General features: G+C 36.7%; 1 protein-coding gene across 4 annotated transcripts in view; it reads left to right on the forward strand.

The window, feature by feature from the left end:
• The first annotated feature begins 497 nt into the window (after positions 1 to 497).
• SATB1 (SATB homeobox 1) overlaps positions 498 to 27,356 on the forward strand; it is a 126,323-nt gene continuing 99,464 nt past the window's right edge. The window contains exons 1-2 of one of the 4 annotated variants that reach the window (XM_060781958.2): positions 499 to 1,426; positions 3,723 to 3,786. Coding sequence is in view for 1 of the 4 variants with exons in the window: in XM_060781969.2 (XP_060637952.2) it covers positions 1,423 to 1,426 (4 nt within the window). In the remaining 3 variants the exon portion in view is untranslated. Of the gene's footprint in view, positions 1,427 to 3,722; positions 3,787 to 9,243; positions 9,266 to 27,356 lie in introns of those variants that run through there. The other 3 variants (XM_060781969.2, XM_060781957.2, XM_060781959.2) reach the window with 3 other exon arrangements.

Consider the following 27,356-nt stretch of genomic DNA (forward strand, 5'->3'; position numbering starts at 1 on the left):
ATTGCAACATTCACACCTGCCTCAAGCAGAGTTCTTTCTCCCACCCTGGACATTACATAAACCCCACTTGCCTGGTTTCCAACAGATCTCTCAACCTCTGGGGATGCCTGCCATAGATGCAGGCGAAACGTCAGGAGAGAATGCTTCTGGAAGATAGCCATAGAAGACAGCAACCCAGTGATCCCGGCCACGAAAGCCTTCGACAGTACATTATTTCTTAGATTTGAAGTGAGCAGCAGCTGACAGCCAAGCATGTGGTGTATAAATATTAGAGTGGAGGGGGGAATAGAGAAGGTGGGGGTGAGAGATAAATAGAGAGATAGATAGAAAGTGGGGGGAAGAGAAGGAGGAGGAGATAAAAAGGGGAGACTCAGCAGCCTTGGTGGTGAGCCTGTGAGGGGCGCTGCTCTCCGGGAGGAAAGAAGGGGAGCAGCGTTGAGGAAAAGAGAGGTGGGGGAAAGAGAAAGAGGAGGGGGCAGGGATGAGAATAGCGTTGAAAAACAACAACAACACAAGCCCAACAGTGATGAGCTCCTTCCCGCCGCACGGGGACTGGGAGGGAAGTGTGTGCAGCCTGTGAGTGCGTCTCACCTGACTTCCTCCTTCCCCGGGGCGGCGAGGGAGGAAGGCAGAAAGAGAGAGAGAGAAAAAGAGAGAGAGAAACAGGCAGGAAGGCAAGCAGGCGCGCTCACCAGCCAGCCCCACACAAACAACAACAACAACAACAACAACAAAACCTAGGGGAGGGTGGCAGAAGGAACGGCAGACGCCGGCGGACGAGGAGAGCAGAGGAGACAAGCACAAAAACAATAATTATAACAACAGCAGCAGCAGCAAGAAGGGAAGCCAAGCCAACCCTCTCCTCCTCCTCCTCCTGCCAACCTTTCTTCGCCCCTCACTCCGTCTCAGTCTTCTCCGCGGGAAGAAAAGAGCCAGAAGGCAAAGAGACAAAAAGAAAGAGAGAGAAAGAAAGAAGAAAGCGAAACAGAGTTCCTGATCGAGGAAGGAAGCCGAAGGAGGAGCCCCGCGTCGGGCACTTGGTGGGCTTCAGTGCCAGCCGAGAGAAAGAGAGAAGGTGGAAGAGGCAGGCGGTGGGTCGGTCGGTCGGTGGGGCGCCGCCTTCTCGTCGTCTCCTTCCTCCTCCTCTTCAGTCGCCGCCTGCCAGGCAGTTCAGGAGCAGAGGAGGGAGGGAGAGAGGGTGGCAGGCTCTCTCTCTGTCTCTCTCTCTCTCTCTCTCTGTGCCCCCTCCTCCTTTCCTCTTCTCTTCCTCCTCCTCCTCCTCCACCTCCTCCTCCTCTTCCTCCGCGCTCCTTCCTTTAAACGCCCACTCCTGATGGCTGAAAAGACAACTTGAAGTTCAGTGCAATTAACTTCGCCGGCGCCGGGGAAGCGGAAGGTGTCGCCCAGCCTCGCCGCGCTCTCATGAGTGAGTGACTGACTCCGTCCTTTCTCGCCTGCCTGACTGCCTGCCTTCCTTTCCTTCTTTCCCTCCACTTCCAACACCCTCTTCTTTTCCCCCTCCCGCTCTTTTGTTGTTGTTGTCGTTTTGTATCCAATTCTGGGTGTGAAGAGTTCAAACTTGAGTTCGGGTAGGAAGGGCTGAGGGGTTGAGAGAGCTTGTATCTATCTACTTCTGAAAGTGAAGAGTTCACACTCAGCTGAGGGAAAGCCTTAGAGTGACCTCACAACCTCTGAGGTTGTTTGCCATAGATGCAGGTGAAACGTCAGGAGAGAATGCTTCTGGAGCGTGGCTACATAGCCCGGAAAACTTACAGCAATCCTTAGAGGGTTGTTTTAGTTTTTTTCGGGCTGTATGGACATGTTCTAGAGGGGTTTCTCACTCATCTTTAGGGGGGCTTAGAGGGGCTTCTCACTCATCTTTAGAGGGGCTCAGAGGGGTTTCTCACTCATCCCACTTTGTACCCCTTTTTTGGCTGAAAAGGGGTGGGAGCGACTATTACGCGGTGAAACCAATTCCAGCTATGTGGCTTTATTCAGGCAGCAGCTTTACTTCCCCATGTACCTATTCCCTAGCTACCAGCGAAGGTCTTCAGGGCCGAGGTCTTCGTAGGGTTTTGGGGTTTTTTGTAAGTTCGTGGCTTTTTTGTTTCTGACAGACATTGGTTTTTGGTGAAATGGCTCGGAGGCACCTCCGAGAGGCACCTGCCGGCGGGGAAGTTGAGGCAAGCGAGGTCCGTGGCGCCGGGAGAAAAGTTTGGGCTCAACTCCGTCTCGCCTTCCCGGAGCGCAGCCAGGAAGTTTTAGGTTCAGGGGCCTTTGAGGCGAGGCTGAGGAAGGAAGGAAGGAAGGAAGGAAGGAAGGAAGGAAGGAAGGAAGGAAGGAAGGAAGGAAGGAAGGAAGGAGACTCAGGGGAGATGCTGGCGGCGGGAGGAAGAGGAGAGGAAGGCCGGGGACTCTGACAAGACTGACAGGAAAGTGAGCGAGTTTGAAAAGGCGAGGTGAACACTCTCTCGCCAGACAAGGGAGAGGTCAATTTAGAGGCGCTTTTTGGCGGGAAGAGTTCGTGTTTCCCAAAATTGAGGGCATTTGATGGGCGGGATGTGTCCAATTGTCCCTCGGATGACCTTAAGGAGGCGGCTTCTCGCTCACACCTTCGCAGGTGCCTCTCTCTTTCCCTCGCATCCCGCCTTTCCCTGGGCAGCCTCCATCCCGCCTCCTTCCTTTTAAGCACTGGGTGGTCCCTGAAACGGCACCCCATAAGGAAATGCAGTTTCCTTTGGCTATTCACCTGAACTTTTCCTAAGTGTCCCCTCCAGAAGGAGGCACTGGATCACTCATCTTCCCCTTTCTCCTCCCCTTAACAAAAAATCCTGATTTTGGAAAGCTTTTGACAGCTTTAGAAAGCCACATAGATCCAGAATAGTTTCAGAGGGTACCTTCTGAAGTTGTGTCAGAATACTTTAGTTTCAACCAGCCTTTTTCAGAGGTGTGTCTCAACAGGTTTGGCGATGACAGCTAACTTGTGCTGGAGCAAAAGTTTCTCTTTTAGTGGCAGAGAATTGCTTTGCTTTGTTGGAAGGGAATTCCGGCTGTGATTCTTGGCATCAGTACCATCTGATTTGCATTTTATTTGAGAGATCCGTTTAAACTTGAGAGTCCCCTCCCCAAAATAAGGTTAAATGTGAATTTCTTGGGCAAGCAGCATAACTTCCCAGTGAAGCATTCTGTAGTTAAATTGGATGATGTTCTAATCTGACAGATCGTTATTCTGTGTTACTAAAAGATATGACTGAGAAACTGCCACTTATTTTTTCTCCCCCAACTATTATTTTGGTTTTGTGCATTCTTACTTACAGTCTGCTCCACTCTGCTGGCAAACATTAGCACTCCAGCTTACACTTTTTTCTTTGACAAATGTGCAGACAGGCATAGCATTAAGAGACATCTTAAATATTAACAACCTAAGCATCTGTTGTGAAACAAATTTAATATATTTACTCTGTTTTTCCTCACATTGCTAAGAAAGGTTAGAATATGTGAAAATTCTAACTTAAGCTGGCAAAAAGGAATTGAATGAGTATTTCACTGTCTTGTCAACAGTGTTTACACCGATCACCAAATATGGGGATCTTAATTTGTGCCATTGTTTCAAACAGAAAACAATATTCATACTGTACAGAGGCGTGAACGTAGCTTAATAAGCTTAGGCGCATTATAAAACTTGTCTTCCTAATCTGTTCCAACATTCACTTGTGTTTCAGATACATCGCTTATCAATTAGAAGCAATAACACATAGACAGTATAAACAATATGAGATTCAAAAAGTAAGTGTGCAGCATAAATTTCTATTTGTATATCTAGGTATGTAAAGTTTCTTATGATATGTAAAATCTCCATAGTTGTGACTTCTAAAATCACATGGCCAATGAATGAAAAGGATCCAGAAGAGATTCCAAAGGATATATCCTAATAAAAAAGTAGAAAATACTTTCATAACCATGTGGTTATTTTTATAATAACCACATTCATTTCAGTTAAAATGCTTGATAAGTAGTAATTTGTATTAAAATACATTTATCAGAGCTGAAGTATGTTCATTTCATGGGGCCTAAAAGGGAACTCTACATGTTCCCATGCTAGACTATTGATCTTTTAAATTGCATAGTAATTCCATAGGGAGTTCATTTTGTATCTATATATTTGTTGTAGTTTAGAAAAGAAAATAATAACAATAATAATCTTTATTTCTAGACCGCCCTCTCTCCCGAGAGGGACACAGGGTGGTCCAGGATCATATTTGTGTGCATAAATTAGACAGGTATATACGGAAAGATATACCGGTCTAATGGAGACAATACACTAATTATTCAAATTTTGAATTGCTGTCTTAGACTAACAAAATGATTTTGGCATTCCGGTTATATTTTGTGTTATAGGCCCATATAGGTCTGCTGACAACCACCTGTTTGGTATTAATAGGGGAGATCAATATTGCTAGGCAAAACATGATGTACTACTTGCAAAATAATTTAAACACCCCAATGGCAGACATGACTGTCTGAACCAAAGAACGTCTGTATGTAGTATGTAAGAAATCTAAAGCATTTATATAACTAAACAGAAAAATCATTAAATATGCATAATTTCAGTTTTTGAGTGCTTCAAAGCATGTTTTCTTTAAAAGCGGGGAAGCTTACCATATTAACTGTTCCAATTTCTTGGAAACACACCATTTTGGCACACTTGAAACAAAAACCGAATACAAGATTATGGGTTCATTCTTTTATTTAACAACCAGCTAGAGAAGGATCCTGGACTCAATCTTTTATTTAACAACCTGCTAGAGAAAGAACCTGGACTGCTTTCTTGATATTGTTAATATTACCATAATAAATATATATTAAATTTACCCTAATTAGAAAGTGTTACTGAAGCCAGCATTTCTAGAATGATTAGGCAATATTCAAAATATTACACCTTAGACTGTATTACACTTTAGATCTTAATACTAATATTAGAAATACTTTACTATTTACTCTTATACTATTTCAGCACTAGAATTGAACACAAAAATGTATTATTTTGTGCTAATAATATGCATACAATGCTAATTTTATAAGCCCCATTAAAGTTCCTTGATTACTCCATAATTGTGTATCATTTGTAACTGGCAAAATATTTCTGCCAGACCAAAATTTAAGATCCTACTATGCACAGGGTTTGAAAACTACTTTTGTTTTCGTCACTCATATGACATCTTTAACCACCTTGGCAACCATACACCTGGGAGATTCCTTCTTCCTCGCCAACTTCAAATGTTTATTGGAGTAGATTTCTATTATACTATAGAAGAATAATCTTACTATGTAGCAGTGATGACTGTATTATATATTCAGTCTAAACTAAGTAGTCTGTGAAGACCAACAGCAATCTTTTACTTTGCTGTATTATGACAGATAAAATTAATGATTTTGATCCAAGTTTGATTTTTTTTTTTTGGCAAGAGGTGTGTTTGTCGTGTCAACCTCATTAATGATACATGCCTAAAATGCAAGAGTTCAGCTTCCGTCATCTATACATTTATTTGTGCCAATAATTGGCATGAGGCTTCTGTTCCCTCTCTGGAATTAACACTTTTGACTTAAAGGCATCATGTACCTACTTTTTATTTATACTGCATTAAGCTGACAGAACAGCAATCAAAGGAAAAATATTACTTACTTTCTCAGAGTAAATACTAGTTTATAAAGGAGTGCATGAATTTATATCCCTGTCTCCACTAAATGATGGGTCTGTCTCCTTTGTAATATTTACCTGGCAGTGTTAACCATGGCAACTGAGTCTCCTTTGTCAGCATACAAGGGGAGAAAAACTATCATTTGCACCAGGAACAACTTATAGGAAGATTCTGTGTTGCTTTCAGCGGCACACTGAGCCAGTTTTAAACAACTAGTATCTAATTTTATGTGGTGAACTTCACAAAGTGCAATTTCTGAAGAGTAATATGCTTACCAAGTTGCACATAGTGTCTATTCGAGCTGTCGAAGATAAGGGCAGAAGCATATTATTAATAACTGAAAGCACATATGTGTATGTGAGGAAAAAATGTTCAGCAAATCTGTCACTAGGAAGTCTAGTGCATTTTAAACAGCTTCACTTATGACAAAGTTACTGCAGCTTGTAAAAGCTACTTACAAATTTGATTGTTAAAGGAGTTAAAAGTTCTTGCTTTAAGTTAAATTTAATTTTGGAACTTGGGAAAATCTGTTTCCCATTCTGCACGATATCAGTGCCAGTGTCATTATTTGCAGCAAAGATGACTAGAATAACAAAAGTAGTATACAGTGTGAAGCTATCTAAAGGCTGATTGGTGAAGATGGGCATCAGGATTTGGAGGCTATGTTGAAGGATGCTCTTGTGTTCAAACATTATATTTTAAAACAAAATATGTTTTTTTTAATTTAACATCAGTTCTAATACTGAGAAAACATAGAAAGTAATAGAACAGCCAATTTCCAAAAAAAAAAAAAAAGGTCAATATTCTAGGAAGGTCTATCCTTCCATCAAAAATGACAGCTCCTTATATAATTATACTACAGAATACAATCTTTACTGACATCTGTGTGAAAGCTGTTTGGGTTCTCTTAAAGTTCTTCATGAATACTAATACAAGAATTCCGATGGTATGAGAATTGAGACAATAGTGTATTGAGTAGCTATACTGAAATGAAATTTAATTGTGCCAAAATAATATTTTTAGTTGAATAATAGGAGTCATTCTAGAGGCACAAATCAAGTTGCATTCTTGAACATTGGATCTGAGATTATGAATGAATTTGAAGATGTCAGAATTAACATAGTACATCACGCTGAAGTGTCAATGTGATGTAGTGGTTTGAGTGTTAGACTATGACTCAGGAGACCAGGCTTTGAATCTCTGCTTGACCATAGAAACTCACTGGATAACCTTGGGCAAGTCACACTCTCCTCTGTCTCAGAGGAAGGCAAGGACAAACCTTCTCTAATCTTGCCAAGAAACCCCTGTACTAAGGTCACATTAGGGTCACCATAAGTTGGAAATGACTTGAAGGCATAATGTGTTGAATCTAACTTTAGTTTTCGAATAGATTCATTGACATGCATGGAATTTACTGGTTACAGTGTCATTTCTTTTCTTCCAGTGAGTCTACTCTTAAGTAATGAGCAGCCTTGGATTTAAAAAAAAATACAATGTCAAATATATACCTTACTGTTTATTTGCATGTTTTTGGTTGAGGTAACTATTATAAGATGCATTAAATTACTTGGCTCTTTAAATAAAAGCTCATATTCATGTAGAACCTACTAGCATTTTTATTGAGGAATCTTTCAAAAATCACTTTACGCAGACCTTTGTGTTAAAAGTGCATTGACAGTGGTATATTTTCATGAAATCTTCTCGATCTGTGACAATAATTCACGATTGTATGAAAAGGGGCATTAAACTTACAAGAATTGTAACCCTGTGAAACATAATATGTATCTCAGACGATAAAGCAATAGTTCTCAAGTCTTGCAATGTTTTTTTAAATCTTGAAGCATAATATTAAGTCCTTTTTGCCTAAAATATCAAGGTCTGGTCCATATCATTTTGGTGGGTGCTACGCTATTCTTCTGTTTTATTTTATGGGCATGGAGCAACTCTTACTGTATCTTTCAACAGATACTTATTTTCACACCTTTGTCAATTTTGTATGCGTCTGCTAAAGGACAGGATACTAAGTTGTGACTCTTAATTTTGTGATCATGAATTCTCACATAAATAATTTATTTTCAGACAGGTTAAGTATGACTTGCAAAACAGATTGCTCATATCTTTTACCTTCCTTTCTTCTTACCAGGGAGTTTTGGGTAACAATAGGAACAACACATATTATTAGTTAGGTTTCAAAAAGTTTTGAGGGCATAATAGTCATTATATATTTTATCTCAAAAGATGCACGTAGACATTTGAAATGAAAAACATATCTCAGTACACTTGTCAAATATTGTTACTGTAATTATGGAAACTGAAACTAATGTGAAAATATTTCCCTTGCAACTGAGAACATTTATCAATGGCTAAGACGTGGAAAGATGATGTTCTTAAAATATCTATATAGAGAGTGTTATAAACAGCTCTCAACTCATTAACAGGACAGTTTACAGTATTTCAGTTTGTAAAGTGATAAATAAGAATAAAATACTGATGACAGGTGAGGAAGGACAAGCCCCTTTACAATATCAGAAATTCCACAGATGGTTAAAATCAAGCTTATAAGTTACAATGTTTAAGATAGATACTTAGCTTAAACAAATGGCTATCCAAGCATCAACCCCATGCTTATCAGCTTGATGCCTTGGTTCTACTAGCTTCATTATGACAGAAGTATTTGGAATGATATGCTTTGGCTTCTACATTGTGTAACCTATACCATTGTATACTGGTATAGCAAGCCCATCCAGAACTGGTATATCAGTATACCAGTACGAGGCAGCATTGTTATGCTACAGAAACAGGTATATAACATGGTGACAGATTATGGAAGTATATAACTCATTTTAAGTCACCTATATCATATGTATCTAATATATTGTAGATACCTTTTCTAACAGGATTTCTACTGATACGAAGTAAAGTAATATAAATCTAGAATGACTGGTGTGTCTAGAACACATAGTAGCCACCCAAGCTACAATCAGTATATAGATACTTGGGCATGATTCTCACTGAATTAGAGGCAGCCTATTTCTGGGAAAAATGCAAGAGATGGCACTATAATGCTGCTATATTAAACTTTCTAAATTGTTTATCCAATAGCATTTGTTCTTAATAAATGTAATAGATTTGGAATTTTAGTTACACTATGAGGTATGCTTTTTGTTTTGGCCTGGTTGCCTTTGAGGTAGTAGATGGATACATCTAATTGTAAAACTGAGAAGTGCTTGTTTTATTGTCATTTATTTTATCATTTTCAGGAAAATATTTCTTACATTTTAAAACAACACAGTAACTATCTCTGTATAACAAAGTAAAATAATTAAAATATCAGATAAAAATAAAATAACAAAACAGATAAAGAGCAAGGAGGAAAAACACCCGTGAACCAGAAGGAATGGGAGTGGGTGAAATGAACCACAGCAAGGATCTAAAAACACCAAAAACAGTCCTAAAATGCCTGGAATAATCAACGGGTCTTCTCCATCTTCTCAAAAGTACATATTCTATTGCCAGGCAAACCTCTGGATATGTCACTCTGCAGATGGAGAGCCACCATTGGAAAGGTAGTCTCTTTTACTTGTCTTGGTTCATTTAGAAGGCATAGACACTTGCAGAAAAGCTTACCTAGGATCTAGATAGGTTTATAGTTTGTGGTGTTGTATGTTTTAATACTTGTGTATATAGTAGAACAGATTCTAAAGAACAGATGTTCTTGTGAAGAGCTCAAAAACGATAAAACATTTTTAAGATGACTTTGAAAAAAATGATTTGCTGTATTTCTCATATCCTCTGTAAACATATTAGCAAGACCACAGGCTCCTTTATGTTGTATTCTATAATATTAGGAGCAATAATCATTTGGTAACTAATACATTTGGAAACTCTGTTCATTATTTTTATGATAGATATCCCAGCTGTACAACAAAAAAGTATAGAATAAGCCTGTAGATTTAGATGCTGTATATTAAAGGGAGAAGAAATTACTCCTTCACTTTTATTAGTGTGTGTGTGTGTGTGTAGTGACTGCAACTGGACAGAGTGATTATTTATAAGCTAATAATGTGTGTGTGTGTGTACCTTCTAGTTGCCTGCCAACTTATGGCGACCTTATGAATTTCACAGAGTTTTCTTAAAAGAAATCTTAGAGGTAATTTTTCCAATTCATTCCTTTGGCATTCTTTGGCGGTCTGCCATCCAAGTCAAGCCAGGGCTGAACCTGCTTAGTTTCCAAGACTGGACAGGATCTGGCCATTTTCAGGAAGATTGGGGTATTTCTTTTTGTTTAGTGGAATGTGAATCCTTAAATAAATTTAATTGCATAAGGCAGTAAAATTTGGTTCAATGTAGACTAAAATCTTCTGCGTCATCCATGATTGCAAAATAAATATTTCCTGGGCTTTATATCACAAATGCTCAGCATATCGGTCAAACCAATTTGTTTGCGGTATCAAAAGGGTAGCCACTTCAGGTTATTAAAACACTATTATTTGGATTCTTTAAGATACACAGCTATTTATTTATATCCTCTGTCTTTACTAATCCAAAAGGATCATTTTAAATAAACCACAACCCTTGAGTATTTTTTGCCCAAGAAAACTCTATGAAATGCATGAAGTCACCATAAGTTGATAGGCGACTTGAAGGCACAAACATACACATACACACTTTCTTATGATCTGGCATGATAATTTAGTGCCAGGCACACCTGAGATAAAGATCAATTGTGACCTCACTTCAGGGGTCTCATTAAACTACTCCAAGGGCATCTAGCTTGTTTTGAATGAGCAGCCTTGATATGATGCTTGGTCCTCCGTTTCAACAATTAAGTGTGCTCTTTACTACATCTGATTTGAAAGATTTCATCTACTTCTCTGTGAATGGAGACAATTCAGCTGTCACCATTATCTTCATAACCTCAAAATGTTGCTATCATATAGTACATTTTTGTAGAACTCTCTTTCACCCCCATAGAGCAAATCACAAAGCCCGTGCTACAAAAGGTGTAGCCTCTTCCTAGAAGCTCTCTAGGCACAGTTCAAAGTGTGATCACCTTGTAACCATATGGTTTCGTTTCCATTGACCCTGTATTCTTATTACCTACTGCTTTTGAGCTGTTCATTCAGGAAAGGAAATGGGCCCTTGTATCATGTTTGATCTTACTGCTGTTTGAAAGTACACTTTAAAATTTAATATCTCTTCCAAAACATGTTTTCTGGAGACCTTTTAGTAAAAACTACAAGAAGCATACTTTATTTAGTTTTTACATATATGCAGTTGCTGAAGAAGGATATCAAATTATTTATGAAATATAGAACAAATATTCTCCCATCCTGCTTGGTTTTCAGACAGTGTTTCACATATGGATTCTGTCTCTTTAAAAATGCAGTCTCCTCTATTTGCCCTATTAATTGTTGATATGTTGCCATCCATGAGACAAAAATTAGAGCTGTAATTAAATAATCATGTGATGCTCCTTAGTGCCAGTGAGAGCAAACTCATTTTTCCAGGCCCTGATGGTCACTGATTATTGTATTACTACTGGCTTGCTTTATTTATTTATTTTTTGTGAATAGCTATGTAAGCTAACTGCTGGCCTTATTTTTAAAATTAAAGAAAGTGAAAAATACTAAGTTAATTGGCTAGTAATCCGCAGGGACTTTAAAACAAACCTACCTTTTCTGGTTTTGGTCACCTGATTGGAAGGACTACATCAGTGGTGTGGATTGTGTGCCATTTAATTTACACTGGTGTTTTGGCTGGGGTGGATGCTTCTGGGGAATGCCAGGAGAATTACAAAAGAAGCAGGGTATTAAAATTCAGAAATGATTAAAATTGAAATAAAAGGAGGCTGCTTCTTTGCCAGTACTCTGGCAGTCATAATGACACACAGAGATTAGTTTCCACCTTCATCTTTTCCTTCTTTCTCATTTCCTCTTGTTTATTGTTGACACATTTTCCCTATGCCTTTGCTTCTCATCTCTGTGTCTCCTGCAGATATTCCCACTTTTCCCCTCCTTTTTAGTATGGAGATGCTTACTTAACCTTATTATTACAATAACAGAATAGCTTATTAATATTTAATATCCATGTGTTCTGAAATTTTTAAAAGTTAGGTCACCTCTATTAAATGACACGCCATCTTATTGTTTTTTTTAATCCCCATCTTGCTCATACCCTCCTCCTTTAATGGTGATTTAGCTTGAAATGTTTAAACACCTGTGTAAGGATACTTGGGGGGTGGGTGGGAAGAAAAGAACTTATCAGTCATGGATAATCAATTATGCATGAATTCAAATTTAACAGATGGATGTTGGGAGTTAAAAATTTCTCATTTGGCTTCATGATTTTTTCCCCTGTTTGTGCAACACCTGTCTCTTATGTACATCTAACGTACTTTACAGCTTTTCTTATATCTTTGTGCAGTTTTTTTCCCTATCAAAATTTTCTTCTACCTGTTCCTCATACATTCTCTTTACATTTTAGAGACTCATTATGACTTTGAGTCTATGGTATGTTGCCTTGTGAAAACATTAACTTTTAAATTGCATGCAATGTAGAACTTCATAGCTGAACAATGTTAACACAGTGTAGATATTACATTTCAATGACAACGCAATAGACATGTATTGACCAATGTATATGTTTTGCTGCAGATATACTTATTCTAGTTAGCTATGTAGCAGACCACAAATCAGAAACAATTCTTGGCAGTGATTACACATAACATCTTTAAGGATTTCATAGAATTTCAGCCACAGTACATTTATTTTAAAACTTTTATAAATACACATCTGCACACAGGTAACTATGATGGCTTACTTAAGGTGAATGCTAAATTCATATTGAGTTAAGTTAAACCTTGTTAACTTATGAGTTAACTAACTCATTGTTAAATTACATTTTAAAGAATTAGGGAAATAGAAAGTAGCACCCAGGTGTTTACATTCATATGTAAGTCATATAGGTTTCTCTGTCCAGGAAAAAGTGAACACCAAAATATCAACAGAAGAGATTAGAAACTAGCTTAGCTGCCCACAAAGGCAGTTATTGCTGTAAATTACATGCAACTAGAGATTAAGCAGCAATAATTTCTTGCTATATATTTATTTTTCATAAAGTCACTTATAAAGTACCTTAAGGTGTATGTGCACAAATACACCATGTAGTGGTTTCAAAAGGCCATAGATGAGTATGTCAGTCTTTTTATGTATTTCAGGGGCAATATTGAATGTAGCTGAAAGACACTGATTCTGCACTCCTTTTAAAAGAGATACGGACTGTATATTTGTATAGGACTAGAATGTATTATTTAGAATTTAAATCAAAGTTTGGTCATAAATAACAGAATCTCAAGCATATTTAACCCAATGATATAAAGATATTGAAATATTCGTATTAGCCATTTTAGGTGTTCCTGTAGGGAGAAAGAATAAAAGAAAATGTAAGCTAATGTTATTCCTCCCTGTATTTTAAATAAGTTGTTTTGAGGAAACAGAGCAATATTGTACACATTAGTTGCTCATTAAGCTTCATGCCCAATTAAATATGTTTAGGATACCACATAGATATTTTACTACATATCATAACTAAACATATATTATACTTAATATATATTAAATATATATATAATAGAATATATATTACTAATTGTGCTGCTGCAACTACTAGCTAGTTTATAATGGACAGACAGGGCAGTCTGGCACAGAAAAGATTGTGTACAAATGTATATGAGAATTCTGTGACTGCTGCATTTACTCTGCTGAACAGGAGTGAGCAATTTGTGATCCTTGGGATATTGTCAGACTCCAGTTCCCATAATCCATTAACATTGACAATGTTGTTTTTAGAGTTGATGCACTGTAACATTCCCCAGCTCCAGCATAAAATACAAAGGAAACAAAACTGGCACTGGTCGTATACCACAAAATTTCACGCAATCAGTGACCCTTCATGTCCGTTGAAACAGATGGTGATGTACAAGTGATAAACATGGTTACAGAGTAGTGTGAACTGAAGTGGTCAATGCAGAGATGTTAAAATTGGAAGAACAAAAGAACCTAGTCACTTTTGGTGGACTTTCTTTTCCAATTAACCATTCCAATTAATTACTATTCAAATCAGGTATTCTTCAGCTGAATTAATTACCCCAAAATACACCACTATCCTTTTTAGCAGGCAATATTGTTAAAAGAAATATGCTAGTGAGAAAAAAATTAAAAGTATGCAACAATTCAATTCTTTGATTGTTGACATATTAGTCCGATGGTGGTATTATTCATTTCTGCTTTACATTGGTCATAAGAAGAAAATCAAGATTCCTTTTTGTGTATGTGTATGAGTAGGATTTAATGTTTTGTGCTTATTACTATGACTAGCTAGTTGTTTTTATCATTTGGTTGCTGATTGTATGGAGCTATAAGGAGAAAGTAGTAGTGCTGAACCAAAACTCATCATGAGTGAAAGCTATTAAACAATATTTTTTGCATTCAGTATCATTGTGTCTGGTTTTTATTGTGGGCCTTGGTAGTCAAGCTTCAATTTCACATGGATGGAAGAGTGTTCTAAGTTGTGTTCTACTGAAGGGGAATAAAATTGGATATGGTATTTTCATTTCTCTGTTCTTCTATGGGCTTCTTCCTTATCCATTGTCTGCCTCCACTTGCATTGCAGTGGAGTGGTAATGAGAAAACTGGCATGAGATGGGAAATGTTAGCAATGAATGATTCCTTAAAAGTGATGGTTCTCAACTTGGGAAAGGTTCTGTAAAATGCAAATAGAAACATGTGGCAGGTGTGTAAAGGGGCCAAAATATATAGAAAATGTTGCACAGAAAAATTACATTTCAAAAGCAATACTGCTTATAGCTGTTATGTACTACTGTTAGAAACACTGAAGCAGAAATGGAGAACTGCTTGGTATCAGAATATATAGTGGGCATACAATAGACTCAGTAGAATTGGCAGGATGAATTCTTGCACGATATAAAATGTATAGTGATGGACAAGCATGTTAGATAGTCTTATATTTACCAAGAAGATTTACTGCTGAATATACATATAGATGATTAGCCAAGTAGAAAGGATGCATTTCTGGACTTCATCGTGAGTGTGCCATGAATCAAGCAAAAGGGAGAAATTCTGTTGTGTTGCTCAGTTGAATTGTGTAACATACATTTTAAAATTAAAGCTTCCCAGAAATTTAATGTGGCTATGTTTAATTTTAAAATAGCAAACCTCTCAAAAATGTGAGAAAGTCGAAAAGAATAATCACAATGGAGACTCAAATAAACTAACTATTTAAAACCACTATAATCAAAGTTTAACCAAAATGTAGTCCACAGAACAGGAGAGATACAAACAAGTTTAGAAGAATGACAGTTTGCTTAACAATGAGAGTTAAGAAAACCATAAAAGGCAGCAATGTTAAAGCAGAGTTTAAACTAGGAAAATAAAAAGGAGCAATAATTCAGGCAGAAAAAATATAAATATTGCAACCCCCCCTTCCTGTATTTAAGTACCCATTAAATAACTATGTAACAAAAACTATTTATTGGACAATACCATTCCTGAAATTTCTTTTTGTGAGGAAAGGTAATGGAGAACTAAGAGAAAAACTGAGGTGGCCAGAAACAAAGTTCTAAGACTGTTTATAAATTTAAACATTTGAGAAGTCATCAGGTCTGAATGCCACCTGAGAATTCTTCAAGAACAATAATAAGAAATAAAAATTTTCAAACAAGCAATCTCTTTGCTGAAGGAAAGAGTAGCTATTGCAACACATTTTTTGTAGGATGTGCAAGAAATTTCAAATCTAACAACCTAATTCTTTGCTGGATGAACTGGTTCAAAGTATGATTAAAGCTAAAATTATGAAATATATAGGGAAAAACAAAATTAAGAAAAATTACATACTGTTAGAAAGAAACTAACTACCATCCTCATCAAACTTTCAAAATGGAGACGTATTGTTTAAAAGTCCATAGATTTGGTAAAATAGTTATTGCATTACTTCTATCTACCTTGAAAGACGTAGCTGTATTAATCTGTATTAGTATTAAAATGTGATCTTGTATCACTTTTGAGATAGAAAGTTGTCAGTTCCTAGACTGAGATAGAAAGACGTCAGTTCCTAGACTCAGTGTCCTACACCAGATGCAGTCCAGGAAAGCTACAAACTTCTTTCTCTCAATTAGTCTCATAAAAGATCCCTCTGCAGGCTATTTGCCTTCCTGATGAAGGCAGATTGGAGACATTCAGTAAATGTTATGGACTCTATGGACTGCTAGTTAGAGAACAAGAAACAAGACGTGGGAATAAGTAGACAGTTGTTGCAGCACTGAAAGGACTCCCACATCTGTAGTGGAATAAGATTATTTAATCTATTCATGAATACCATCATCAGATATTAATAGTGAGTTAGTCAAATTTGTAGGTGGGACCAAGAAATTGAGAGTGGTGCAAGACCACACAGGTTGACAAGAGTCTAAATCCTGTCTCTTGCAGCTGGATGACTGGGAAATGCAATGACAGATTTGTATCAATGTACATCAATGATATTTATGAGAGACAGAAGCAGGAGAAGGAAGAGGAGCAGCAGCAGCAATCTGAACTGGCTGGGACCATCCATGAAACAGATGGCTTAGTTGAACCCAGGAAACAAGGTGCTTAAGAAACTTGAAGCAGTCTCTGAATGATAAAATGTGAAAGAGTAATAATGGATGCTGTGTTGTATCACATTTTTAGGCAGTCTTAGGCCTCTTTCCCTTAGCTAAATAAAATTCCACATTTTCTGCTTTAAATATATGGCACTGTGGACTCAGATAAACCAGTTCAAAGCTGATATTGTGGGATTTTCTGCTTGATATTCTGGGTTATATGGCTGTGTGGAAGGGCTCTTAGACAAACCATTATTTGAGTGCAGATAGGGCTTTTAAAAACCATCATTTTTTAACAATTTATTTCTAGGTAATGTGAGTGCAATAATGTTTTGCATGTTGGGTACTGTTTGGAGTGAGTGCGAACTCCAGAATTGCACCATATCCGAATATCTTTTTTTTTTTTTGTAGTCTTTCTCAAAATGATGACTAGAATTGACACAAAATAACTTTCAGTTGCCATTTTGAGAGAAACTACAATGGCAATAGAGGTGTTTTGGCATGCTGGGTAGGGGAGAGGCCATGGCCTGCAGGAGGAGTATTGAGTCCTGACCATCCAATACAGTTGCCCAACACGAACCTTGTGTTGGAATGTGACATTATTTGATTGTTTTGAAGTCTGTGGATGGTTTTGATATTGTTTTTGATTCTATGACCAGAACACATACCAGAGACATCCCACTGCTAAGATCCAAAAAGATAGTGTTGGGGAAAGACTTCATCCTATGGGTTCTGACCACTGGGATATTTCATAATAGAATTACATAAGAGGCCTAATTGCCTTTTCTCCATGTAAAATCTCCAGCTAAAGCATCCCCAGCAGGCAGCTGTCTAGGCTCTTTTTGAAGACAGCACATCCCAACAACTCTCTAGACAATTGGTTCTATTGCTGAACTGCTCTCAGAGTCAAGAAGTGTTATAATATTCAATCAAAATTTGTCGTCCTATAGCTTCAAACCATTAGACCAAGTTCAACACTCTGAGGCAGTAGAGAAGAAGCTCCTCTTAGTGGCAGCTTTTGAGGTATTTATGGACTGTGATCATATCTTGTTAGTCTTGTATTCACCATGCTGAACCTGATCAGCTTCTTCAACCTCTTCTCATATGATTTGTTCTCCATACTTACTTCATCCTCACTGCCCCTCTTGGGACCTGCTCCAACTTGTCTATAGTCTTTAAAAATGAGATATTCATAACAGACCAAAGTACTTCAGAAAAGTACTTTACATGTTGTACTGCTGTGCCAAGCATTTGATTTTTGTGACCAAAATGTAGAATTTTGCATTTTTCTCTACTGAATTTCATTTTATAAATTTCATTCCAGTTTTTTTATTTATCAAGGTCATTTTGAATTATATTCTTATTTTCCAATGTGTTTGTTACTTAATGTCAGATTTGTATCACCTGAAAAAAATGATAAGGATAGCATATCCTCTTCAATATGTGTATATTTAGGATCCTACTAGTTTTATCTGATCCCACATTTTATATAACATGTGCAGGAATATACATGAGACTAGTATATTGAAGTTTAAACACTTCAGTGAAATATTACAATCCTGCTGCCTAACTCATATTTTCGTTTAAAAAATACTGTTGAGTATACTGGCAAAGACTAGAATTAAAAATGTGACTAAATTTCTCCAAACTCAACATTGTCTTCCAAAATAGATGTTAAAATCTCATGCTCTCTTATAACTATTAACTTCAGTGCTCAGTCTAATTATTATCTAGTGCCTGGAAATGACAATATTGTTATTGCCCTTCATTATGAAATATTGCATTATCTAAGATATATGATGTTTGAAAAAAATACCTTTAAATACAGATAAACAAGGAACTAAGCTGTTCTAAGGATTAGTTGTTTTTCATCTAGAAAACCTGCTTATTATACAACACTACCTACCCATTAATTTGCATTCAAACTATATTTAGTAATTCCCAGTATGGCACTTAAATATATGTTAGAAGAGTGGGGCACTTCTGAAAAAAAAGGTATGTTAACTGGAGATGTGTGCCAGTCTGAATGGCTGGTGCAATCTTTTTCTTGTGATATGGTCAGCCCACGGGAACTTCACAATGTGATCTTTTGAAGACAGGTGCTGGGAAAAATTGTACTCTTTAACAATTCATAGATAGTGAATATTTATTTGTTTCCCTAATTTCTTAGATTTAAACTAAGAGGGAGCAATCTAAATGCTTTCTTCCTGTGTTGAGCAGTATACAAACCTCTCTCTAAATTAGTAGACTATGGTGCGGAGGGCTGAAGGAGACCATCCAAGAAAATCAGGAATGGAATTGGGGTTAGTAGTCTCACCAGCAAAAAGAAAATAACCACAGAAGAGCAATAGTAGTTTTACAAGCTTGACCCAGCTTCACCCATAGCCTACATGCCTTTAGTTTTAGAGTTTCTCTTGCTATCATGCTCCAGGACTCCATAATCCCAAAAAGCTTAATTGACACTTAGTGTTTTAGTAATTTGTGAACTAAATATAATGTCATTTCTCCATTTAAGGGCTCTTCATCAATAGAGAAATAATTACTTAACATTTTTAAATGTCTGTAATCCCAACTTGTTTTACTCCACTCCACTGTAGATATTACATGTTTTCAAAACAATTAAAGCCTTAAACATTGATAACTGCCTTGCTGCTCTTACAAGGGGCAGATACATAATGAAGGAATTCACCATTATTATCATCAATGAATTACCAAGGTGTAGAATTTGCAGTTCTTTCTGTTTGACACTATTGTCTCAGAAAAAAGGTTATCACATTTTAATACAAGCTATTTGCAATCAGTTTGAAAGAAATCCAGCATTGCTAATACCAAGATCAAAAGGTTTTGGATAGACATAGCACTAGGTTTGAGTGTCACATAGTATAATGGTTTAAATTTTGAAGTATGACTCTGAAGAGCAAGGGTCAAATCCCTATTCAGCATAGAAACAACCACAACAAGCACTAGGTTCAGCAGTATAGGAGTGGATGTATTTAGTGGTTAGGGCACATGCTTTGCATGCAAAAGATCCCAGTCTTTATCTGTGTTATCTTTAGGTAGGGCAAGAAAAAAGATTGGAATGCCATGGGCGGTCACCAGTCAGTGTTATCACTAGATGTATCAATTCATATATCTTTACTATATTCCTACCAAACTACCTGCTGCAGCAATAACAACATGATTGTTATTGTAGCTTAGCTGTCATTATTATCCTTATTGTGATTATTTTTAGGTAAGAGGGGAATTATGACATGCTATATTGTGATGTTATATAGTTGGCTCGCTCTGTGACTTTTGCATCCATGGATTTCATAATCCATGAAAAAATATTAAACCAAAAGGATTCCAAAGAACAAATCTTTATTTTATATTTTATTACAGTATGTCACTATATATAATGAGATTTGAGCATCCCCAGATTTTGGTATTAATGCGTCATTTGGAACCAAACCCTGGGCCCACTGTATTGCTGTCCAGTTGTAGTATGGATGTTAAAGGCAGAGAACAGTTAAACACATCACTTTGATACAGAGACGGCCCTAGGTAATTTTCAACGGTAAACAAACAGTATTTTGGCACCCCCCCCCCCCAACCAATCACTGATATATATTTTATGTTTGTCGTGGGAGTTCTGTGTGCCATATTTGGTTCAATTCCATCATTGGTGGAGTTCAGAATGCTCTTTGATTGTAGGTGAACTATACATCCCAGTAAATACAACTCGCATATGTCAAGGTCTGTTTCCCCCCAAGAGCGCCTCAAGAGCGCCCCTGGGCAGTCAACTATACTGCAAATGCTTACTTTGAGTAATGGGTTGAGCCACCCCTGCTTTGATATTAAATTAGCGGTTGCATCCAGATTTAATTATACTGAGACGTATATGAACTGCTCTTAATATGGGAATTAATATAGTCATTACTTACTTGTCCCATTGATATTAGCTGACCATTTCAGTGTGCATTAACCATGACTGAGTGTCAAAATCCTAACCCAGTGGGTCCACAAAAGCAAGTACTATTTCACAGACAAAGACGTCCCTCCTTTTATTCTAGGATACTAATACAAATATATTGCTTTTGAAGTTTCTTTGATTTATATTGTCCACTTTAAAATCAGTGAGGCTGAAGTGCTTTTCATTAGTTTTGAATGCTGTCACTTCCAGTGTCTACTAAATATGGTATAGGTATTTCATTTCAGTTTATTCTTCTGCATAAAGATTAGCCTGTTTGCCTTATATTGAATATACAATACATTCCTGGCAGAAGCTGATATGTATTACATTGTAAGAGGAGGAACTGAATGAACTTCTGATGTGAATGACACAGTTCTGTGTCTTTTGGTCTCTATATTTTAATCTTCTGTGGTCTCTTGCTGCTACTGAGTAGCTGGTTAAATTTTGTCTGTAAGTCAACACAGAACTACTGCCTAAGACTTGCAATGCAGAAATGGCATCTAGGATACATTGTAGGAAATATGCATGGGAGAAATCATGGTGTTGAAAAATGGAGAGAAGCCGCAAGATGATACTGCAAAGTATATCAGGTGTCCTGTCTTGAAGCCTTTAAAACCAGCCTGGGGTTTAAAAAATTAAACAAATATTATATCAAGTCAATGCCTTGCCCTGTTATATATTATAATATAGAAAAACACTTGTCAGGCAAACAATGTTAAATTCATAGTAAGTGTAAGCAGTAATAGTAAGGCAAATTCATATTCTAAATCAAGTATCTGTAAATGTTGATGATTATTTTTCTTAATAAAAGTGTGCACCAGACTTCGGTTTTCTTGTAGATGATATGGAAGTACATTCTCTGCACTTTTGATATACATAATTTCAGACTTCTTAAATAATCAAACACTTTTAGATTATGTATGTACCAAATTAGTATGTGGAAATATTGTAACCTTTATAGTTGATTGTACATTTCCTGCATGGCAGGGGGTTGGACTAGATGATCCAACTCTATTATTCCATAATTCTGTGATTCTACAAAGTGGGCCAAAAGTCACAAAAGTCAGTGTTTAAAAACTTTTATTATTTTGTTTTTAATTTAAAACACCATAGCATCATATACAGCGTATAAGCAATAAAATTACAATACATGAAAAATCTTTTCCAATTTTTTTTTCAAAAACTTATTAAAACATCACACACCTTTGTGCCTTGTATATGTTTGTGCACTATACAATTAACTCCATTCCTCACATCTTATTAAGTATATGGTACACAGATAGGGGAATTTTTCAGGAATTAGAATCATAGTGGCCTGATCAACACAGCTTGAAAATGTTATTCTTTTGGATTTCCTGTCTCAGGATCCTTCAGCTAATGTGGCCTTTTTCGTGTATTTACAATGTCACTTTTTAACTTTCTCCTATAAGCAAATGGCTAACATTAAGTTCTAAAAGAAAAGTGCTGTCATCTCACCCCACGCCCAAAGTTGGATGTAACTAACATTAATCAAAATACATGAGGCAATATTATATACATCTTTATTGGAATAATAATCTTGTATAAAATCCTTATAAGGTAATAAAAACACATTATTCTATTTGCAACAGTCTTATTTTTATTTGTCTACATAATATATATCTAATCAAAAATACATTTGAATTTAATATACAGAGTTCATCTTCAATTAAATACTATATATGTAATTGACTATGTTTACATAGAATAGCATTTCATTATGATACTAATAAAAAGCAATGTCTTGTTTTTTTCTAGAAATGAAAATACAGCAACTTCTTGTACATTTTATTCAATTTGTACATTTAACTGTCAAGTATTTCCAATTTATTTTTAAATAACATGTTATTATAACATAGTAAACTTTCCCCCCATTTTAACAGTTTTTTCCAGACAAACATAGGTATACTGCTCCATGACAAAAATAATTTGGGACTTAGGACCAATCAAAATCCCAAAAGAACATGAGATTATTCAAGTTCTCAATTGCCTATAGTCACTGCAAAATAGATGCATTTACAGCCTTTATTCTTTTATTTATTATACTGTACACTGTATTTCTTGACCTTGATAGTCAGTGATTCCTTTCTATAATAGTCACATTCTGACACTTATTTAACAACTCATTCATTACGAGAATATTTGCACTCCTCTATAATTTGATTACATATTTGCTGAGATCACGATCAAGTAGATTAAGTTATTGTGTTGGATCCAGAGTGTGTTAGCACTGAAATCAAGTTTAACATTATTAACTGAAGCCCATTGATTGCTGTGGTTCTTCTCTGATGAAATTTGGATCCAACTCATTGATTCAATAGGAGCTAACTGTAACCAAATTAGTCTGAACCCAACCTTTGGTGTTTTGATATTCTGGATGAATTATCTGGAATATTTCCCGGTAATATTTCAGGTGCATCTGGTAATGCATCCAGTCATATCTATAGCTGCCTTCTTCAACTGCTGTCACCCCTCATTATTGGCCTTAGTGGCTGGATCTGATTATAATTGTATCCCAAACATCTGGAGGGCTCTAGGTTGTGTAAAGCTGGCTGTAACACATATAATATCTGTCCAATATTTTCCCAGTTAACTTTAGCAGAGCTTTGACCTACTTTGTGTTGTCCTTTCTCAATATACCACATTTCCAGAATTTTTTTAGTTTACCTTGAAGTTAGTGGCAATCTGAGTTTTAGTCAATTGTTTTGTTGTTGTTGTTGTTGTTGTTGTTATTATTATTATTATTATTATTATTATTATTATTATTACAGCAGTAGAAAGATTTAATCTTGCAAGCCTAATACATGTATGTGCATTCCCAAACATGTTGGTTGTGTCATACACTCATGACTGAATAAATACATATATATTACTCCATGATTCATGCAGTATATTCTCTGATATTTCTTGTTTCTTTTCTTTCCAATGCATTTGCATTCTCAGTTTTCGAATATTTCAGAGAAGCAGTTTGTGATAACTGAGATAAATGCATTGTTAGGGAACTAATTTGGATTGCTTTTAAATTATGTTTGCTTATCTCCATGTAGGACAGTACATAATCTTTGTTTCAAGTGTTATTATTTTAGCAATTTACATTCTTAATTTATTCTCAGTGATTGTATTAGGGAAAAGATCCTTTAAGTGTTACTTGGACAACATTTTTAAAAAAATATTTTCATTACTATATGATGTATTTATCATTGTTCTCTACTAAAACAAACATGGTTTTTAAAAGATGGAATGTGTTTTAACACTTCTGTTCTACTATCTGTAGATAACTGGATACTTCTAAAAGTTGCTTCAGGGTATAAATGTATGTATAGTTGACCCTCTGCATTTGTGTGTTTGATTATTCAGATTAGATTATTCATGGATTTGACTAATAAGCTCTTTCTAGAAATCTCTAGGGTCCCCAATGCAACCATATGGCCATCTTCAGCTGGACGTTGATCACAGAGTTGTATGGGAGAACTAAAGATTACTAGAGAGAATATTTCTCTATGCATTTTATGTTCTTTGGTGTGATTCTATGGTCAACTTCTGGCAGACGCTGACCATAGACTCCTACTGGAGAATCTAGAGAAGTTTTTTTATATTTGGTTTTCCCACTTTTGCAGGTCTTGTGCCTCTAACCCCAGTGAATGTGAAGGGCCCACTGGATTTACATATTTTACATAATACAGAAAATTCAGATGATCATATGCTAAATATGATTACGAAAAAAATGCACAAATGTTATATGTAATTTTCTATTCTACTGAACTTCTTGAGCTGCCTTGAGTACCTATATTGGGAGAAAGGTGAGATAAAAATAGACTTTTATTTAGTGTAACACACATTTTAATTTAGCTATACTTTGAATAATGCAAATTTAATTGGTACCCACAATTTAAAGTAAACTGGATTACACTGCAAAATTGATGGTCAAGCTGCCATTTTTCAGATGTTGTCAGGCTGCAATGCATGTCAGTTGTAAGATAATGGAAGTTGCCATTGAAAAACATCTGGAAGGCCACATTTTATACACTATGAAATGAAATCCCCCTTTAGGTTGCCCTCTGAGAATCTACCTGAAATCTCACTCAAATCTTTGAGACTATTTTGTAACAAATAGTTCATGCATTATTCATCCACAGCACTAGAACTGAACAGGCATAAGTGCATACGTGCAGCATTAGGTGACTTGGGGCCTTATGCAAAATTATAATCCTAAAATGATCTGAAATATTTGACTTAAATGTTTTGAAATGTTGGAAAGCACAAGGAATTAAGTAAAAAAGGGAAATTAGATCTGTTATCTAAGGTTGCAGTCCTCAAGCATGTAACCTTGGAATGGGGTCGCTAACTTTTCTGGGGTAGTTTTGAGTTGTTTTAGAGATTCCAAGACTAGGGTTGATATCCTTCCTGCTGTCTTTGCTTCATCACACAAACCCATGTGTAGAACATCATCTGGAGTATTCTAGAATTGGGTTTTGGCAGTAACATACACTTTCCAATTCCCAGCACATGCTCAAATTGTCACTTGTTTGCTTACCATTTGACATCTCTTAAATTGTACTTGAAATACTATGAAACAGTTTGAAAATCTATGCTTGATTTGCAATGACCCTTTCATGAGTGCCAGTTAACATTTGATGTTGGAGGCAGTAAGTGAAGAATCTCCTGTGCCTGTTCATATATACAAAGACAACCTGAATGTTAACTTGTTCCACCTTTAGCTGCACTCCTTAAAATATCTTCATTGTATAACCCTGGTGTATTTCCAGCACCGAGCTCTTCATTTCCAACACAATAATCTATTCTGTGCATTGCTGACTGTTATAAATATTTTATGCATTTCACCCCATTACCATTTTCTGCACACACTCTATGGTGTTTGTGTTTACTTCAGTAGATGTCAGCCTATATTTCTCTGTATACCTTTGATGCTTTCTTCTGGTGTTATAGTAATGTGTGCATCTTTAATACACTTGTTTTTCTGAGCATTTACTAATTTGTACTCTTTCTTTGTTCAGAGTTTATAATGCTGCATTTTTTATCTTGCATGTTATGAAAAAATTATCTCCCTGTTGCTTATTTAAGCAAGCTCCTAAAGCTTATATGACAGCATGCTCATTTTTCTTTTTTAAGACAACATATTTACTTTTGAGGTATTAACAAGCATGGTTTCTGATACACACGCACATCTCTATTAATACATAGTTTGATCTAGTTTGATTAAGCTACTTTGAGCTAAAGATCCATATAGTAAGATTAATTGTACGGTATTTCAAATTTTCTAGCTTAACTGGTCTCTGAATCAAAGCCAGTTTTTTTAAAATTGTATTCTCTTCCCCACCCTGTCCTAGCTATCAGTAAATTAGTGCCTTATCTTCTCAGCTTGTGCAGACTTGCTTTCCCCCCTATGTGCCAGTGTGGCCTGCTTCCTTCTCTAACTGGTACAGCCTGTTCATTATAATGTTTATATTTATAATTATTATAATTGCAAATAAATAATTTACAAACCTTCAGTACTTTGGTGTCCCAAAGCACGGGTTCTTCCTATTCCTACATGTGGAAGGTGTATTGTGTTACGTTCTCTCCAGGGCTCAATAACTTTCTACCTTTCATTGTGTACTAAATATATAAGATTTATATATTTGTTTGTTCTTTTTTGTGGCAAAAGTGTTATGCCTCCATAACTACTTAATTCCATACTGTCTTTGTACTGTTACTAATTTCCAAAGTATTTCCCACAGGGAGAACTATATTCTTTGTGTTGGATGAATTCAGCAATGAAAAGGGACAGAAAGGGTTTTACTATAGTAACATTCTTACCCTCTGTGTAATCTGTTTTCACTTTAACAACTCTGTGTGAAAGAATGAAAGTGTGTGTATGTTAACACGAACTGTGTCAAAAATCCTAACTTTGGCCTTTTCCAGTTATCTGGCCCATTTCTCCATTGAGTGGGGTGACTTCATTGAGTGACTTCACATATAAGCCCAAACTTACCACATTAGAGAATGAATCCACTTTAAATCCAGTTGCTTCCTCCTGCAGAATTCTGGGGTTTGTAGTTTAGGGAGGAGTCTTTAGCAGCCTCACTAAACTACAAACCCCAGAATTCTGCAGGAGGCAGAAACCAGAGTTAAAAGTGGATTCATTCTCTAGTGTGAAGTAGATAAATGTAAACAAACTGATTTCCATCTATAATCATCATCATCTTTATTTGTACCTTGCCATCATCTCCTTGAAGGGACTCAGGCCAGCTCACAGAAGCACTCCAAGTTCCACATGCAGACAACAACAAATTGGGCCAAGACTGAAAGTTCTCATGACTGCATTTTTGGAACTTCTGGCCTGACTATCCCAGATGTTCAGACTTCAGCTAAGATAGTCTCCAACTGATTATTATGAGACTGAGTATCTCTAGAGATGCAGTGACTCTTTTTAGTGCCTGCCTGACATGAAGTTCTGGTCTTGGTGCTGAAAGGCATTCTTCTGTATCCTCCTGGCACCAGATCTCTTATTCAAAGGAGTGCAATCTGACTTCTGTTACTTTTTGATCAGGGCCCTTGTGATATTCGTCCTGTCCATTGGTGGCACACTCCCATGAAAAGCTGGAGGAGTTCAACTCGGACTCAAGAAGTACTTTCATGGATGATCGAACTGGCAGCCGCTTCCATGTCCATTTCCTCCCCCAATGTTGTGTCCACTTGGGAACTGGGACTTGGAGCTGCAGAAATGGCTTGTGGGTTGCAGATCTCCTCCTGATGTGTTGGTAATGGGGTGAAATGCATACAATGTGTGCTTCTCAAAGGCAGCATGTTCACCTGTGCTGTGTGCTGACACACAGGCGCTCTCTCCATCCCTGCCTCTCCCCCTCCCCTTGCGCCTCTCTGTCTGCTGTGCACCTGCTCCCTTCCCCACCCCCTTCCTTCCTTCCCCGATTATTGCAGATCTCTCTGCCTCTATACAGATGCTTTCCTTCTCTAGATCTCTACTTTGTTTCCAAGTCCGGATACAATAACCGCCTTGATGTTGGTGCGC

The sequence above is a fragment of the Anolis sagrei genome, chromosome 6, assembly GCF_037176765.1.
Source record: "Anolis sagrei isolate rAnoSag1 chromosome 6, rAnoSag1.mat, whole genome shotgun sequence".
Classification (NCBI taxonomy): Eukaryota; Metazoa; Chordata; class Lepidosauria; order Squamata; family Dactyloidae; genus Anolis; species Anolis sagrei.